The sequence below is a fragment of the Mandrillus leucophaeus genome, unplaced genomic scaffold (assembly GCF_000951045.1).
Source record: "Mandrillus leucophaeus isolate KB7577 unplaced genomic scaffold, Mleu.le_1.0 Scaffold86, whole genome shotgun sequence".
NCBI lineage: Eukaryota > Metazoa > Chordata > Mammalia > Primates > Cercopithecidae > Mandrillus > Mandrillus leucophaeus.
In genome coordinates, this window is record NW_012109363.1 from 1,416,114 (window position 1) to 1,432,406 (window position 16,293).

At 58.0% G+C, this 16,293-nt stretch overlaps 2 protein-coding genes across 2 annotated transcripts in view; both read left to right on the forward strand.

The window, feature by feature from the left end:
• The window catches only part of SORBS3 (sorbin and SH3 domain containing 3), a 30,804-nt gene extending 21,808 nt beyond the window's left edge, over positions 1 to 8,996 (forward strand). Inside the window, exons 12-21 of the mRNA XM_011968849.1 lie at positions 2 to 94; positions 195 to 334; positions 521 to 573; positions 683 to 729; positions 915 to 1,029; positions 2,989 to 3,114; positions 4,583 to 4,894; positions 5,195 to 5,298; positions 5,818 to 5,924; positions 8,170 to 8,996. Of these exons, the coding sequence (XP_011824239.1) occupies positions 2 to 94; positions 195 to 334; positions 521 to 573; positions 683 to 729; positions 915 to 1,029; positions 2,989 to 3,114; positions 4,583 to 4,894; positions 5,195 to 5,298; positions 5,818 to 5,924; positions 8,170 to 8,231 (1,159 nt within the window). The 3' untranslated portion in view covers positions 8,232 to 8,996. The remainder of the gene's footprint in view (position 1; positions 95 to 194; positions 335 to 520; positions 574 to 682; positions 730 to 914; positions 1,030 to 2,988; positions 3,115 to 4,582; positions 4,895 to 5,194; positions 5,299 to 5,817; positions 5,925 to 8,169) is intronic.
• Positions 8,997 to 12,250: 3,254 nt separating this feature from the next.
• The window catches only part of PDLIM2 (PDZ and LIM domain 2 (mystique)), a 27,209-nt gene continuing 23,166 nt past the window's right edge, over positions 12,251 to 16,293 (forward strand). Inside the window, exons 1-3 of the mRNA XM_011968802.1 lie at positions 12,251 to 13,031; positions 14,100 to 14,194; positions 14,875 to 15,026. Of these exons, the coding sequence (XP_011824192.1) occupies positions 12,284 to 13,031; positions 14,100 to 14,194; positions 14,875 to 15,026 (995 nt within the window). The 5' untranslated portion in view covers positions 12,251 to 12,283. The remainder of the gene's footprint in view (positions 13,032 to 14,099; positions 14,195 to 14,874; positions 15,027 to 16,293) is intronic.

Consider the following 16,293-nt stretch of genomic DNA (forward strand, 5'->3'; position numbering starts at 1 on the left):
GGGCCCTGCCGGGCCTCACCCTTCCCGGCGCAGCGACTCGGGAAGTAGGACATCCTGTGGAGAGCCCAGGACCCGGGAGACGCCCTGGGAGGAGGCGGCAGGGATAGGGGCGATGGGGGTCAGAGCCGTCTAGGGGTGACCAAGGTGGGACGCGGAGCCCCAGGCTGGAGGCTCAGTCTCTGTGCCCCGTGCAGCCCGGCCTCAGCCTGGAGCTCCAGCTCCCCGAATGCACCTTACCTGGGTTCCGCCCGGTCCCTGAGCCCCCGCAGAATGGCTGATGGAGGAAGCCCCTTTCTAGGTCGGAGGGACTTTGTCTACCCTTCCTCAACCCGAGGTAAGGACCCAGCCGTGCTCTGTTTCTCACGGAGATGCCCACCCACCAGGCATGCTGGTGCCCCAGGGGTGGCAGGTCACAGAGCCCCTTGCTTCTGCCAGTGCCTGCCCTAGGTGGGGGTGCAACCCCATTCCAACCCCATCCGCCAGGTTGGCCTGCCCAAACTGAGGTTGTGCTTCTCCACAGACCCTAGTGCCTCTGAGGGAGGAATCAGCCCAGCCAGGAGGGAAGAGAAGAAGGTAAGGAGGGGACCAGGGTGTGGGGGACCTGGAGTGGTCCCAAGGCTACCATCCTGGATCTGCCACCCGCCCAACTGAGGTAGCCCACTCTGTCCTCTCCCCTGCCTAGAGGAAGGCCGCCAGGCTCAAGTTTGACTTCCAGGCGCAGTCTCCCAAGTAAGTGCCCTCCTCCCCCTCCCCTTCCACCGAGGCAGTCTCTGCCATCCCAGAGCGGGATGGGGAGGGGGACTGGGCTGCAGTGGGCATCCCTAATTGGTGAGAGGAATAAGGTGTACTGGGGAGGGTCTGAGGGGAAGGAGGCTTGGGAGGGCCTCAGCTTACCATGCGGTCCTCGCCTGCAGGGAGCTGACTCTGCAGAAGGGTGACATTGTCTACATCCACAAGGAGGTGGACAAGAACTGGCTGGAGGGAGAGCACCATGGCCGCCTAGGCATCTTCCCTGCTAATTATGTGGAGGTGAGCAGGAGGGACAAGAGCAAGCAGGGATTGGGAGAGACTTGGGTTTCGTAAGGCAAAAAACTGTGAGGGGCTGGGCCGTGTCTCAGGATTGTCCTTGGCCCCCACAGGGCCTGGCCCAGTGCTCTGCATGACCCCAGGAAATGTTTGCTAAATGAGGGTGGAGCCCAGCCAAGGGGAGGACCCAGCAGCCAGCTCCTCAACCCTCCGTGTCCCAGACTTTCACCATTCAGATCCATCTTTCTAAAGCTATCTTTGGGAATCACCCTAATGGCAACTAGCAAGAGTGGGAAGTATGCAACAGTTTATAAATCACATATACACACATAACCTCTTTCAGGTGTATTACTGCCCTGGTTCCTCTGACTTCCCAGAGAGTGATAGTTTATCTCTGTTTTATAGATGGGGATGCCAAGGTTCAGTGACAAGTTATTAGGTAAAAGATCTAGAATCTGAATCCAGGTCTTTTGATTCCAGAGACAGGTTCTGGGCTTGACAGATAAAGGGCAACAGGTGACTTTTAAGATATGTCAAGTTATCCAAATTACTGGCATAAAGATGTTCGTTATAGTCTCTTACTATTGTTTTAATGTCAGTAAAATATGTAGTGATGTCTTCTCTTTCTTTCGTTTTGTTTTGTTTTGTTTTGAGAGATGGAGTCTTGCTCTCGCCCAGGCTGGAGTGCAGTGGCGGGATCTTGGTGCACTGCAACCTCCACCTCCTGGGTTCAAGTGATTCTCCTGCCTCAGCTTCCCAAGTAGCTGGGACTACAGGCATGCGCCACCACGCCCAGATAATTTTTGTAATTTTTTTTTAGTAGAGACGAGATTTCACTATATGTTGGCCAGGCTGGTCTCGAACTCCTGACATCAGGTGTTCCACCCACCTCAGCCTCCCAAAGTGCTGGGATTACAGGCGTGAGCCACCGCGCCTGGCTGATATGTTCTCTTTCATTCCTGATGTTGGCAATTTGTGTCTTCTCTTATTCTGGCTAGAGCTTTATTAATTTACTTGACCTATGGATTTTATTGATGTTTTTCTCTTGTTTTTGTTTTCAATTTCATTGATTTCTGCTTCTTTATTATTTCCTTATTTTTGCTTGCTTTAGGTTTAATTTGTTCTTTTTCTAAGTTTCTTAGGGTGAAAGTTTAGACTATTCATTTGAAGCTTATTTTTCCCTAATGTAAGAATGTCAATACTATACATTTCCCTCAGAATGCTGCTTTAGCTGCGTCTCACACGTTAATTTTTCGTCAACTCTGACTGTTTTCTCATCTCCTTGGCGACTTCCTCTTTGACCCATGGGTTGGGTTGTTGTTTAATTCAGGCTCTTGATTTGATAGATATCATTAGGCCTCCCTTGCCTGCCCAATAATCCACTTGGTCCTGAAATTTCACAAAGTATATACAGTATTTCACTCCACCAGTCATTTCTGTCTTTGTGTGAAATAGCTGCTTGATTTTTATGGGCAGAGTGAAGCAAAGAGAACATGAGGATTCTGGGCTCCTGCTGGGGTAGATGGGGAGGAGGAACCAAGACACTGGAACCCAGGGACACCCGGTTCTCGGCAGTGAGAAAAGGGTGAATCCTCAGTTTTGGAACAGTTCCCCAAGTTCTCCCTGCTGCTTGGAATGCCTCATTTTCTTCTGTGGTCCAACTTAAACTCTCTAATCGGACTGGCTTCCATCTTTTCTCTTGGCGTTTTTCATTCAGTAATGCCCACTCCACATACCCCTATGGAAAATGTTTCTTCCGGGGAGCCTTCCCAGACTCCTCCCCATCCTCCAGCTCCCCTTGGCTGTGGCCACCCCTGGCTGCCCTTAGGGCTTGTTTCTGGTGTTTATATCTTTCTCTGCCAAGGGGCAGGCCCACCTTCTCTTTGCTGTCTCACAGGAACCCCCAGTCTGTGCTATGTTGATGCCCAGGCCAAATCTTTCTCATGACCTTTCTTCATGCAGGTGCTGCCTGCAGATGAGATCCCCAAGCCCATCAAGCCCCCGACCTACCAGGTGCTGGAGTATGGAGAGGCTGTGGCCCAGTACACCTTCAAGGGGGACCTGGAGGTGGAGCTGTCCTTCCGCAAGGTGGGCCAGGCAGGAGATGGTGGGGTGGGTCGGGGCAGGCGAAGATGTAGGTAAATATGTGCACTAAAAACACATTTTTTTTTTCTTTTTGAGACAGAGTTTCGCTCTGTCGCCAGGCTGGAGTGCAGTGGCGCCATCTCGGCTCACTGCAACCTCTGCCTCCCGGGTTCAAGCAGTTCTCCCGCCTCAGCCTCCAGAGTAGCTGGGACTACAGATGCCCACCACCACGCCCGGCTAATTTTTGTATTTTTAGTAGAGATGGGGTTTCACCGTGTTGGCCAGGATGGTCTCAATCTCTCAACCTCATAATTCACCCACCTTGGCCTCCTAAAGTGTTGGGATTACAGGAGTGAGCCATCGCACCTGGCCTAAAAACACTTTTTAAAAAAAGAGTCTGATGTACCTAGCTTCACCTAGGATTTCAAAATTTTCCCCAGTCTCTTTCATTATGCTTCCTTTAGTGTAGTCTTTTTTTTTTTTTTCCCTGCATTTTTTTGAGACAGAGTCTCACTGTGTTGCCCGGGCTGGCTTTGAACTCCTGGGCTCAGGCGATCCTCCTGCCCCTGCCCCTATCCCAGCCTCCCAAGTAATTTTGGTCCATTTTTAAAAGATGATCATAAACTTCTAGAGTTATATATATTTTCAACTGCAGGTTGCAGGGGATCATACTCAGCATTTTTAAAGGTATAGACAGAAACGTTAGCGTGCGTCGCGGGCAGGAAGAGCACTTTGTCTTACTGTAGGCAGTTCTGTGTACGCACATATGTATGTATTCTGGGCTGTTACTAAAATGTTTTTAACTGTGGACTGTGGTGAAACAAGTTTGAAAAATGCTGTTCTAGAAAGCAGAGAAGTGGTCTGCCTTTGGTTGATTTGGGGAGCAGCGACTATGCTTCCAAAATCAGCCAAAGACAGACCATAGTGAATGCTACCCAGAAGAGCTGGCCCCAGGGACAGAGGGGGAAGAAGGTGGCTGGATGGAGAGAGGTAGGGGCAAGAGAGAGCAGGGGAAGGCAAGGGCTGGAGGCCACCCTCCCAGGGAGTGGTTCTACCTAATGTCAGCCAGCCTATGGCCTTGAGGACTCCCTGCCTGTCCTGGGGAGTGTGTTTTTGACACACTCATGACAGGGTCCCCCAGCGTGAGGCAGGAACAGGACCCAGGCAGGGCAGTCGTGGTAGCACCTGTCCCGTGTGCCTAAGGGGTGGACTGTTGATCTCATTCACACCTCATAGTGACAGTATGGTTATTTTCACTTAACGGAGGAGAAAACAAGGCTCAGAGAGACAGAGCAGCCTGCCTGAGGCCGCACAGCTTGACCTGGCGGAGCTGGGTTTGGATCTGCATTATTAGCCACGGGCTCACCTGTGATTGGAGCTCTGGGGAGGGACCTTGCTATGCATCCCAGATAAGGCACCGTGGGTGCATGGCACCAGGAAAGCCCCACAGACACTGACTTTCCCCCCTCAGGGAGAGCACATCTGCCTGATCCGCAAGGTGAATGAGAACTGGTACGAGGGGCGCATCACGGGCACGGGGCGCCAAGGCATATTCCCCGCCAGCTACGTACAGGTGTCTCGTGAACCCCGGCTCCGGCTCTGTGACGACGGCCCCCAGCTCCCCGCATCTCCCCGCCTGACCGCTGCCGCCCGTTCAGCCCATCACCCCAGCTCCCCCTCAGCCTCGCGCAGCCCAGCTGACCCCACCGACTGGGGAGGGCAGACCTCCCCCCGCCGCACTGGCTTCTCCTTCTCCACCCAGGAGCCTAGACCCCAGACCCAGGTGAGGTAGCCTGTCTCCACCAGAGAGCCCACCTCCTCCCCACCCACCATCCCCCAGCCCCGTGACTTGTCCACACTTGGGAATCCTTCCCGGACAGCCCTGGGACAGACGAGTGGGGTGACAGGGCAGAAGCTAGTATGGCAGCCCCACCCTGGCCTGGGGAACCTCAGCCTACCGAGCTCTGGCCCAGGGAGCTCTCGATGGAATCCCAAAGCCAGCCCGGGCTCCTGACCCTCAGTGTTCTTGGTTCATCCATCATCTTCCTGCCTCTGACATCCCTTTCTTCCTGTCAATCCTCAGAATCTTGGCACCCCTGGTCCAGCTCTGTCCCACCCTCGAGGTCCCAGCCATCCCCTGGACCTGGGGACCTCTTCTACTAACGCCTCTCAGATACACTGGACCCCGTGAGTACCATCTGAGGGCTTGATCAGACAGGGGGAGGGGTCACTGGCAGGCAGTACCCCATATTCCACCCTCCCCCAAGTCCCCACCTGTGGATTTGGGAAACTTCTACCAGGTAGCCCTTGTCCTCGAAGAGCTTATGGTGATTTGGTGCAGGGAGGAGGCATTGATCTGTGATGTTCCCAATCCCTCCTGGCAGCTGCGTGGCCTTGTGGCCTTGGTCTCCTCATTGGGTTTCTAGCCCTGAGGTCAGTGCATGTAGAATTGAAGTGTGGAACCGGTAGAATGGACAGGAAGGCACCAGGTGCTCAGAGGAGGCGAGGGTTCAGTGGCTTAGGGCCCAGAGGGCAGAAGGCAGGCCTGGGAAAGACTGCACTGAGCACAGGCAGAGTCGCTCCGAAGAGCTGGGGCAGGGGCTAGTGAGAGCGTGAAGGGACCCTGGGGCGTTCACAGGAAGTGGCAACACTTGGATTAGAGCCTCTGGGCCCGTTCTCCAGTTGCCGTGATGATGCTTCTCGTAGGTACCGGGCGATGTACCAGTACAGGCCCCAGAATGAAGACGAGCTGGAGCTGCGCGAGGGGGACAGGGTGGATGTCATGCAGCAGTGTGACGATGGCTGGTTTGTGGGTATGTGGGCAGGCCGGGAGGAGGCATCTCAGGGCCCCAGGGGATGTGGGTAGGCTGCTGCTGCCTGCCAGTGCTACTTCAGCAAAGATTCATGGCCGACCACCCCCCACTCAGCTTCCGACCGGGCTACTGGGGAGGGCCTGGCACCCGATGCTTCCCCAAAGCCAGCACTTCTGTTGGCTGCCTTCCTTCATGCCCTGAAGAGGCCGAGGCCCAGGAGGAAACTGGCACCAGTCCAGGGTCACCGATGGAGTCACCGGGGACCCAGGCCAGGGTTCCCGACCTCCAGAGCCCTGCCCCTTCCTCCTGCACACCCCTGCCTCTGGAGCAGCCCTCGGGGAAAGGACCTGGTGGAAAGGACCAGGACTCACACTTGTGTATCCTCCAACCCCTAGCTGGCTCCTCCAGCCTGGGAGGAAAAGGGAGTGGAGCAAGGTCCCAGCCCCTCAGGGCTGGCCCAAGGGCAGCTCTGACCAAGGACAAATGCAGGAAGCCTCAGGTTGGCCTTGGCCTGAATCAACGTGACCAACCTACCAGGCTTCACATGGCCTCTTTCCCCAGAGTGGGCTGGCCCTGTGCAGGTCTCATCTTCAGAGGATGGGCCGTCCCTACAGAGAAGAGAGTGGCCAGAAGCCCCCTGCCCCTCCCCAAGCAGGTTTTGAGGCCTGAGGAGCTGGGGGGCTGCTTGGGCAGCCCCTTGACCTGGCAGCCCACCCTTCCTGATCTGATCCCAGTACAGCTGCCAGCCAGTCTCCTGACCCACCCAGGACCTTAAGCACTACCCTGTGAATGGCCCCTACCTTCTGGTGGGGGAGGGAGGGAGGCGGTGCTTAGAGATGTATTCAAATTTACTCGATACACTTTTGCTTTGCAATTTTTTTTTACAACTACTAATAAAGTTTTGCAAATCTATGCAGACGAGAAGAAAAAGTACCACTTTTGTGTTATGAGCCACAAGTGCTTTGAGAGGAATGGGTGAGACCTGTGCCCTCTCTGGTATGGCAGCCACCAGCTGCATGCAGCTGTTGAAATGTAGCTCAAATGAAATAAACCAAAAATCCAGTTCCTCAGTTGCATGGGCCAGTCTCAAGTGCCCAACAGCCACACGTGGCGAGTGGTGTCCATTTTAGTTAGTGCAGGTCAGGGAAGGCTTCCTGGAGGAAATGAGGGAGCTGGGCCTGGAAGGGCAGGGGAAGGATTTGGGGAGGCCAAGAGGAAAGGGAGGTACTCAGGGCAGAGGATGAGGGTGGGGGTGGGACGAGCATGGGCTGCCCCCAAGGAAGTCAGGGTGCCAGCCTGGAAGGGGAGGCTCAGGATCATCCATTCACCCAAGGTCAGGAGTGACGTTCATTTGAGTTTATATTCCTATTTTTCTATATATAGGAATATAATAATACTTGTTACATTTCTGTATTTCTATATTTCTCCATTGCTTCTTCCTCCCAGGCTGGAAGAACCAGCTGGGGGGTGTAGGGATACACAGGTGTGAGCTCTGGGCCTTTCCACCAGGAGCTCTCCCCAAGTGCTGCTCCAGAGGCAGGGGTGTGCAGGGGAAAGGGACAGGGCTCTGAAGGTCCGCAACCCTGGCCTGGGTCCACAGTGACTCCATCGGTGACCCTGGGCTGGTGCCAGTTTCCTCCAGGGCGTCACTGTCTTCAGGGCATAAAGGAAGGCAGCCAACAGAAGTGCTGGCTTTGGGGAAGCATCGGGTGCCAGGCCCCCCAGATGCTTTGCCCGCTGGGGTTCCCCCTCCTCCTCTTCAAGACACGAGTTTCTGTGGGGCTGTAGACCAGAGGCCTGGATCTGTGTCCCAAGCTTGGTCCTAAGCATCGGGGTGCTCTCAGGCAATTCATTCAGTCTTCTCTTAGGCCTTCCCACCCATCTCTAAGTGAGGGTGCCGTATTAGACCAGGGGCGTTTCTCCCGATTTCAGTTCTATGATTCCTCCTCCTGCGTCCCCACTTTGCGGAGGAGGTGGGGAGTGACTGCGCGCTGTGTACAGTGTGATGCGCCTTTGTTAATTGCTCAGATTCTTTGATTGTTGAGTGTGGGAAGTGTAGCTTTGCCCATCTAAGCTTCTGCCGCTAGGGGGCAGGAAGGAGGAGAGCAAATCCAACTCCCTCCCTGGGCTCCCCTACAGAACTCCCCTACAGTTCTGGGCACTGCCGGCAGGGGGCAGGCCCTCACCCTTGCATCCCTGTTGAAGAAGGGAGCGGGGAACGCTCTTCCTGCCTTTCCTCTTTCAGGTGTCTCCCGGAGGACCCAGAAATTCGGAACATTCCCTGGAAATTACGTTGCCCCGGTGTGAGTGGTCTCCATGGCAACTTGGAGCCAGCCAGGATGGGGTGGGGAGCAGTGGCACTCGTGGGAGGGACATGACCCCCGCCCACATCCTCCTTCCCCAGGACCTGAGCTCCCGGCATCTGCAGACGACCCCCGCAGCCTTTCCCTCGGACCCCCCTCGAAGCCCCCTGGACTGATTCCCACCCACGACTCACAGACATTCCTCCCACAGCCCTTTCATTTCCTCCCCACCCCACTCCCCAAATACAGAGGTCCGCTTTGAAGTGGAGACCATTTCCAGGCCTTATTGAGACCAGACCCCAAGTCCCCCACCCCCATCCTGCTCCAGCTTTCCTCTAACAGGGACCAGCGCTCCGCTTTGCCCCCAGGGGGTTCCTCTAACCAGGACCAGCTTCCTAGCCTCCTAGAGACCAAAGGCCGCCCCCGCCTGCTGGGGTTCCTCCCACCACCCCAGCTTGCCGGCTGCCCACTTTGCCTTCTGGCCTCCAGCTGGGCGTGGGGGGCGGAGCAAGGCGGGGGACAGCAGCACCTTCTTAGCGATCCAGGCCTTAGCGATCCAGCTCTGGCCCCAAGGCTACCTCTTCCCAGGGGCTATCAAGTCCTGGGCCTGGCCCTGGAATATCACCCCACACTGTGGGGCCGGGCACCACTAGCCTGGCTCAAATGTTCCCCAGGGAGACTGCTGTGTGCTGCCCGCCTGCCTGCTGGCTCTCCCCCAGCCCCACGTCCCCTCTGGAAGAGAATGTAAAATAAACCTGGACACAAGGGACTTTGTCTCTGAGGCCTTTTCCTTGGGGTAGGAGATGCCTTCTCCTGTCTGGGAAGATGGGAATTCCTTCTGCTGGGGGCTGTGCTGGGAGACAGGTGGGACAGGTGTGTGTGTATGGGGAGGATGGAAAAACACCGTTACTACCTCCAAAGATCTCTGCCTTTGGGTGTCAGGCAGGCTGGGATAGCCCCCACGATTGGGCAGCTGTGTGGCAAGAAGTGCTGGGAGAATGAACAGTGCCAGGCCCTGGTAGCAGGGAGACATCAGAGATGGGGGACTGAATGTGGCCTTGTTTGCAGACTGTTTTGATTCTGGAGCTGCCACCGTGGGGTTGCTGGGCTAGATGACATTTCTAACTGTTCTGCTGTTTTCCTTCTGTGTGCTCCATTTCCACACCGAAGCCCTTGTGTGTGTTTATTCTCCTCTTTGGGCTCAGGCTTTTGAGCAGTCCTTTGTGGGAAGCTGGGAGTGGTGAGGCACAGCCAGCCAAAACTACTCTTGAACAAGGGTTTTTGTTTTGTTTTGTTTTGTTTTTGTGAGATGGGGTCTCTTTCTTTCGCCCAGGCTGGAGTGCAGTGGCCCGATCTCGGCTCACTGCAGCCTCTGCCTCCCGGTTTCAAGCAATTTTCCCACCTCAGCCTCCTGAGTAGCTAGGATTACAGGGTTGCAGCACCATGCCAGCTAGTTTTTGTAGTTTTAGTAGAGACAGGGTTTCACCATGTTGGCCAGGCTGGTCTTGAACTCCTGACATTGGGTGATCCACCCACCTCAGCCTCCCAAAGTGCTGAGATTACGGGCGTGAGCCACTGCGCCCGACCTTCAACAAGGTTTTATAGTCCTGGAGCTTGCGGGTCCCTGTGGGATGACAGTGGTGGCATAGTCCAGGCAGAGTCCAGCCACTCTGCCAAGAAAGGCAGCTCCGTGTCTCAGCTGCTGCTGAGAGGTGAGCAGGGCACCAGGGCCTCTCCGTGTGTTACCTAACGTGAGCCTCACCATGGCAGGTTATGATTCCATTTTACAGAGGGAGAGACCCAGGCTCTGAGAAATTAAGCTTTCTAGGTCACATCATTATTAAATGCTGAAGTCAGGTCTACCTCACTTCCTGAAATCTACTAAATGCCCAGGCAGCCCTCATCCAGGGGCCCTTGGAGAAGGAAGGTCATGTGTGAGGTCAGGGACTTCTCTAGGGCGGCCCAGGGTTGGGCCACTTTTATGTTCTTCCTGGCAATCCTGTCTTCTAGGCCTGTCACCTAAGGCAGGTGTGAAGAGGTGGTGGCTGGAGTGAAAGGTGGTGGTGCCCAGTTCTGTCAGGACAGAGGGGAGGGGCTCATGGTTGACAGGGCAGTGGCCTAGCCCTGGCTGGTTTCTTGAACCTGGGTGCGGCCTGACCCAGCAGGGGTTAAACAGCGGCTGGAAGAACAAGTCCTCCATCCACCTCCATCCTCACCCTGGTCTGGTTCTAAATGGGCAGGTCCAGCCCATCCTGGCCTAGAAACGACCCACTGGCCAGGTTGCCGTTCCCCCATCCCAGCTCTTATTTCATGAACTCCCTGATGCCCTCATAAAACATATCAGGGCTGAGGCCTCCTCTCCCTGGGACAGAGACCAACTCCACACCCTCTCTTTGATGGAGCGCTGGCACCTCCCGCAGCTGACAAACCCTCCAACCCTGGGCTGTCTGCACCACAGTCCTGCCTGAAAGATGCTTCTGTGCCTCGACCTGGCCTGAGTGGGGGGGGCGGGGGGTGAAGGGAGGATCAGAGGCTGCTGGGGATGGCTCACCCATGAGAGGGGAGGGCGGTGACGTGGCTTACCAGGGCCACAGAGAGGCTACGAGCAGGACATGTCCCCTTCTGTGCCAGAGTTGTGCCCTGCCTGCATCCGCTGACTGGTCTTCGTGGTGGGTTTTGTGAATTCACAACCCACCCATCAGAAAGCCCTGCCAGATGAACCTGGGGCTGTTTGTAGAGTCTGTCCAAGGTATGCAGGAGGGGCTGTCTGAGGAAATGATTGGCTTTTGTTTGGTTCACTCTCCATTCCCAGAGGCAAGCATAGTACCTGGTGCTCAGTACTCACTGTCGCTCAGTACTCACTGGTGCTCAGTACTCACTGGCGCTCAGTACTCACTGAATGAATGCTGTTGGAATGATTGCGTGGAAGAACTGAATGGATGAATTTCCCTTCCTTTGGGTCCCTTCCCAGGAGTCCCCTCCCCATTTGAGGCAGGGACTCTGTTTGACACCTCTGTGCCATCCTTGGCTTTTGCCTGTGGCCAAGCAATTTTTACAACAGAAGGGTAAGCGGCACATTATCCCCATTTTCCACATGGGGAAACTGAGGCCTGGAGGAGCTGAGGAAGTTGCTGAAGGTCACACAGCTGGTGAGACGCAGCTGTGAACTTGGGAGCTAGTGTGTGCCCCCGGGGCTGTGCTCACCCTACCTGTAGTTGCCTCTTCCCTCAAGAGGCTTCCAGTCTAGTCAGGGAGGTGGAACAGGTGCAATCAGGCCAGGTGGTCATGCCAGGAGGCTGGAAACCAGCCAGTGGGAGAGGAGTTTGCACACCCAGGACAGAGGCTGTGGGAGGAGGGGGTCTGAAGAGTGAACTTGGGGAGGCTGAGACGAAGGCACGGGCAGGTGAGGGGCGTGGGGAGGCCACTCTTCACAGAGCGAGCGTGGAGGGAATGACTCACACCTGAGGCAGGCGAGGCACAGCTGCACCCACAGGTGTGATCCCCTGAAAACACAGCAGCTTGGCAGCCAGAGGCTAAGTGGAGACCCAAGGAGAGGCGGCTCTGTGGCCCTGAGGTCCCCGGGGAGAGGGTTGTCAGGTACAACTCCTCCTCCCTAAGTTGGCACCTGGGTCCCCCCCTTGGCTGCCCTCTCCTCATCCTTACAGCCTGAGCTCCAGATGCTTGAAAGAGGACGGGGGAGAGGGCAGGAAGGGGTGTGAAGGCCTGCAGAGAGGGTGAGGGTGAGGGCCCACGGGAACGGGAAGGTACCAGCCTAGAGGTGGGAGTGTCCAGTGAACCCCCAGCCAGGAGGCTCTCTCTCCATCTCCTAGGGCCCCTGCGGGTCCCCTTTCCAGGCAGAGAAGTTCCAGGCAGAGAAGTTCTGCACTGGCGAGAAACCAGCGCTCAGGAAGGGAGTTGGCGGGAGGAGGGTGGCCTTGGTTTGGGATTTGTGGGTGTCAAGGCCGCATCTGCGCCAGCTTCCGAGCCTGGAGTAGGTGGAGAAGCCAGGCGGACCGCAGACGCACCCAGGCAGCCCACCCTGCCCAGGGCTTGGGGATGAGGAGCGGGAGAGCGCGGCCGGCGTGGGAAAGCTTTATGGGGCTGCCCCCTCGGCCGTCTGCGAACTGGGGCGCGGGGCCGACACTGGACCGGCTCCGCTGTGCCCCGGGCGGTCGGGGGCATGCGGGCACTCCGGGGAGGATGAGGGCGCCACCGGCTGGACGGCCGCAGCCTGCAGGGGACCCTGGGGACAGCCTGCCCCATCCCCCCGGCGGGCTCGGGCCAGGTGGCAGCGCCTGGGCTCGCCGCGCGGAGGCGGCGGCTTCCCGGGCCAGGGGCGGCGGCAGGGGCGGCCCCGGGATCACATGGGCGGAGGCAGGTCCCAGGGCCCCGGGCGGACTCTCCCCAGAGTCGGGCAGACCGCAGCGGGAGCGGCGGCGTCTCCTCGCCCTCTCTCCCTCCCGGGCCTGGGCGCCCAGCCCGACAGGTGAGCGGCAGCCAGGTGAGCGTGCCCACCTGCACCCCTCCGCGCGGCCCGCCATCCCCGGCGCCCGGTTCCTCTCCGCGCCCCTATCGGCGCGGGACCCTGGCCTCGTTCCCGGCCCGGCTCCTTGGAGCCTCGCATCGGCGGGGGCGCCCCCGCGGGTTGCACTCTCCCCGGCCGGCGCGCTCCTCCTCCAGCCCCCGGCCCGCAGGGTACTTTGCCCTCAGAGCGAAGGAGGCACCAGAACTGGGAGAGCCGGGCCATCCAGCTGGGCACCTCCCCGCGGCGCCCGCAGCGCGGAGTCCACTGACCGGCTCAAAGGTCTGGGAATCTCAGGGTGGCCGCCAGTCGCCAGAGCCGGCCTTGGGGACTGGGGTGGCGGCGGTGCGGGGTACAGAGGCCAGGCCTGGGCCCAAGGGGAAGGCAGCCGGGGATGGAGCGGACAGACCGCTGGTGCTCTTGATAGATTCTCGCAGCGCTTGTGTCCCGGGCAGCCCCAGGATGGGTGCTGGGCAGGGTGGTGCCCAGCCTGGTACCGCGGTTTCCTGCCTGGGTTGGCTCCTGGTTCCAGAGCTAGAGGCTCAGGAAATCCCACAAGGGTCTGTCTGCAGGGGCACTTCCTTGCCCAGCAGAGGGGCTGTGGATGGGAGGCCTGTCACCACGGCTGTCTGTCGGGCAGCATCAGGAATCTAGGGTGGGTGTGCCCAGTTTGACAGATGAACCCTGGCCTCCTTGCCCTGGCAGCAGGCCCCTGGGGGAGGTGGGGAGCCTGGTCTTGCCCATGTGAGCCACTTTGCCAAGAACGAGGTGGGCAGCTAGGAGGCCCCTGTGAAGACCCAGCCTCACCCCACCAGCCCCTCACCTGGCCAGTGACTTACACAGTCTGTACTGGTGTCAGCCTGTTCCTCCTGCTTCCTGAGCCCTCCTCTCCCTAGGCCACTCACCAGCCCTCCCCAAGAGTGGAGAGGAAGTACCGTGTGCTGTGGGTTTTGGGGACAGGAAGCAAGCGCTAGTGGGACTGAGCCCTGATGGTGGAGGAGGGGAGACGGAGGCGGTGCTGGCATCTCTTCCACTTGCCAGCCCCTGCCCCCCATGCTCCAATAAGCCCCCCACCTGGCAGCCTGGGCCGCTCCCTCCTGGGAGTCGCTCCCTGGGCTGAGGCCTAAGGAAGGGAGAACACAGAGGCATGGCTTCCCAGGGTGGGGGGAAGTGAAACAGGGGTGAGGGAGGGAGTTAACCACTTCCTCTACCCACCCCAGAGACCCTGAGTAGCTGTCCGGGAGCTGTCGTGCCCTCTCTTTCTCCCTTTGGCCCCTCTCCTGCTGCCTTACAGTACCCCCAGAGCCGGGTGGGGGCACGGACTTCACCTCCTGGTCCTGTGTTCCTCAGGTATGGCGCTCACAGTGGATGTGGCCGGGCCAGCGCCCTGGGGCTTCCGTATCACAGGGGGCAGGGACTTCCACACGCCCATCATGGTGACCAAGGTAAGGATGGTGGCTCCAAGAGGTGAGGGGGTCCTGCCAGAAGCGAGGTCAGCCGTGTTCACGCCACTCGGCACAGAAGGCTTGCTTTCTCTGTTCTGGGGCCAGGGACCTACTGCTGCCCGGCGTGCTGGCTGCAAGGGAGCCGTGGCCCTTTGCCACGGGGATGTGGTGGCCACTTCAGGAACAGACCTTGGGAGTGAAAAGGAACTGGGCCGAGGACAGAGCCTGCTCTTGCCTCCCCAGTTGCCATCCCCACACCTGCAGGCAGCCATTTTGCATGGTTACTAGAACAAGAGCCCCGGAGTTCTTGGCAGTCTCCTCTTGACCCGGGCCGGGCTGGGAGCATTCGCAGGAGGGCTGTGCAGGCAGTCACCTGCAAGGTGTGATTTGCACGGGCAAGGCTCTCTATCCAAAAGCATTTCCAAGCACAGTTCCTGACATTCTGCCACTGCACGTTCTTTGGGAGGCTCATTAGAATGCCAATGTGGGGCGGGAGCTGCCACCTGTGGTTCTGGAGGGGACGACTGATCAGTTCGGCATCATGAACAGGCAGAGTGATGTGCAGGAGGGTGCAGGCAGGCCTGGGTCAAGCCAGCCTCTGTGTTTCTTGGGTAGCAGAGTGGGAAGTCCCTTCCCCAGGTGGGCCATGGTCTGAGCATGCCAGCTTCTCATCCCTACAGGTGGCTGAGCGGGGCAAAGCCAAGGACGCTGACCTCCGGCCTGGAGACATAATCGTAGCCATCAACGGGGAAAGCGCGGAGGGCATGCTGCATGCCGAGGCCCAGAGCAAGATCCGCCAGAGCCCCTCGCCTCTGCGGCTGCAGCTGGACCGGTAGGGCCTCCGGCTCTGCAGAGCCTGTGGCATTCCCCTTCCCCCCGCCACCCCACAGAGCAGCCCTTGCTCCTGCCCATGGCCTAGAGCTCAGCCCTAAAGCGGCCTTCTTGGGCCCTCTCCACACCTCGGTGAGAAGGTCCTGGGCTCTGCTTCCTGCAGCAGGGTGGACTGAGGGGTGTTCCCGTGCCTGGTTGGGTAAAGGTGGGCGCCAGGCTGGGCGTGCAGTCACAGGCTGGGCAGGGCGAGCTGGCACCAGCCACCTGGAAGCCCGGGTTTGACTGGTTCCCAAGAGTGTGCAGGGCACAGGGCGTGGGCATGAAGTGGGTTGAAGAGGGGAAACTTCTGGGATAGGTATGCCCGAGGCTGGTCCCCAGGACTCCTGCCTCCAACAGAGTATGGCCTTTGTTTAGTTCCCAGCTGGAAGTGAGGACCTGGGGGGCTCGTTCCTCATAGAGCCTGTCTGTTCCTCCCCATCATGGCTTTGGGCCCTGCTGGTGAAGTTGGATTTCCCACCCTGGGCCTTACTCCTAGGGTTTTGAGCCTATAAGCCAAGGTGGGGCCAGGGTGGGGCTTGGAGGCCAAGCTATAGGGGGAACAGGTGGCTCCCTGGGGTGGGGCTTCGCAGTGAGTCACAGATCAGGAATGCCAGGAGATTCCCAAGTCAGGAATGCCCTCTGCACGGGCCTGGAACATGAGTCAGACACCTCTTGCGTCCTGGCCACCCCTACATTGTCCTGCTCTCTTCAGCCCTACCAAGCCCCTCCTTCTCCAACTGCCCTGCCCTGTGGTGTGGCAGAAGCTGACTCTCTTCATGTCATTCAGGTCCCTGGGTGTTTGCAGCAGTTGGGACCCCGAGAAAGAGGGTAGAGAGAACCTCATGGTTTCTGGGAATGGGGCGACACCGTCTCTTCCTCTGGGATTCTCTGGAGGGTTCAGGGCTCCAGGGAGGTAGGTAAGCCTGGGCTGTAAGTCAGGCCTCTGGTTCTGCACCAGACAAGCCCAGACTCCAGTCTTTTAACTTTTTTTTTTTCTGAGACAGAGTCTTGCTCTGTTGCCAGGCTGGAGTGCAGAGGTGTGATCTCGGCTCACTGCCACCTCTGCCTCCTGAGTTCAAGCGTTTCTCCTGACTCAGCCTCCCAAGTACCTGGGACTACAGGCACGTGTCACCACGCCCAGCTAATTTTTGTATTTTTAGTAGAGATGGGGTTTCACCATGTTGGCCAGGATGGTCTCGATCTCCTGACCTTGTGATCCACCCGCCTCG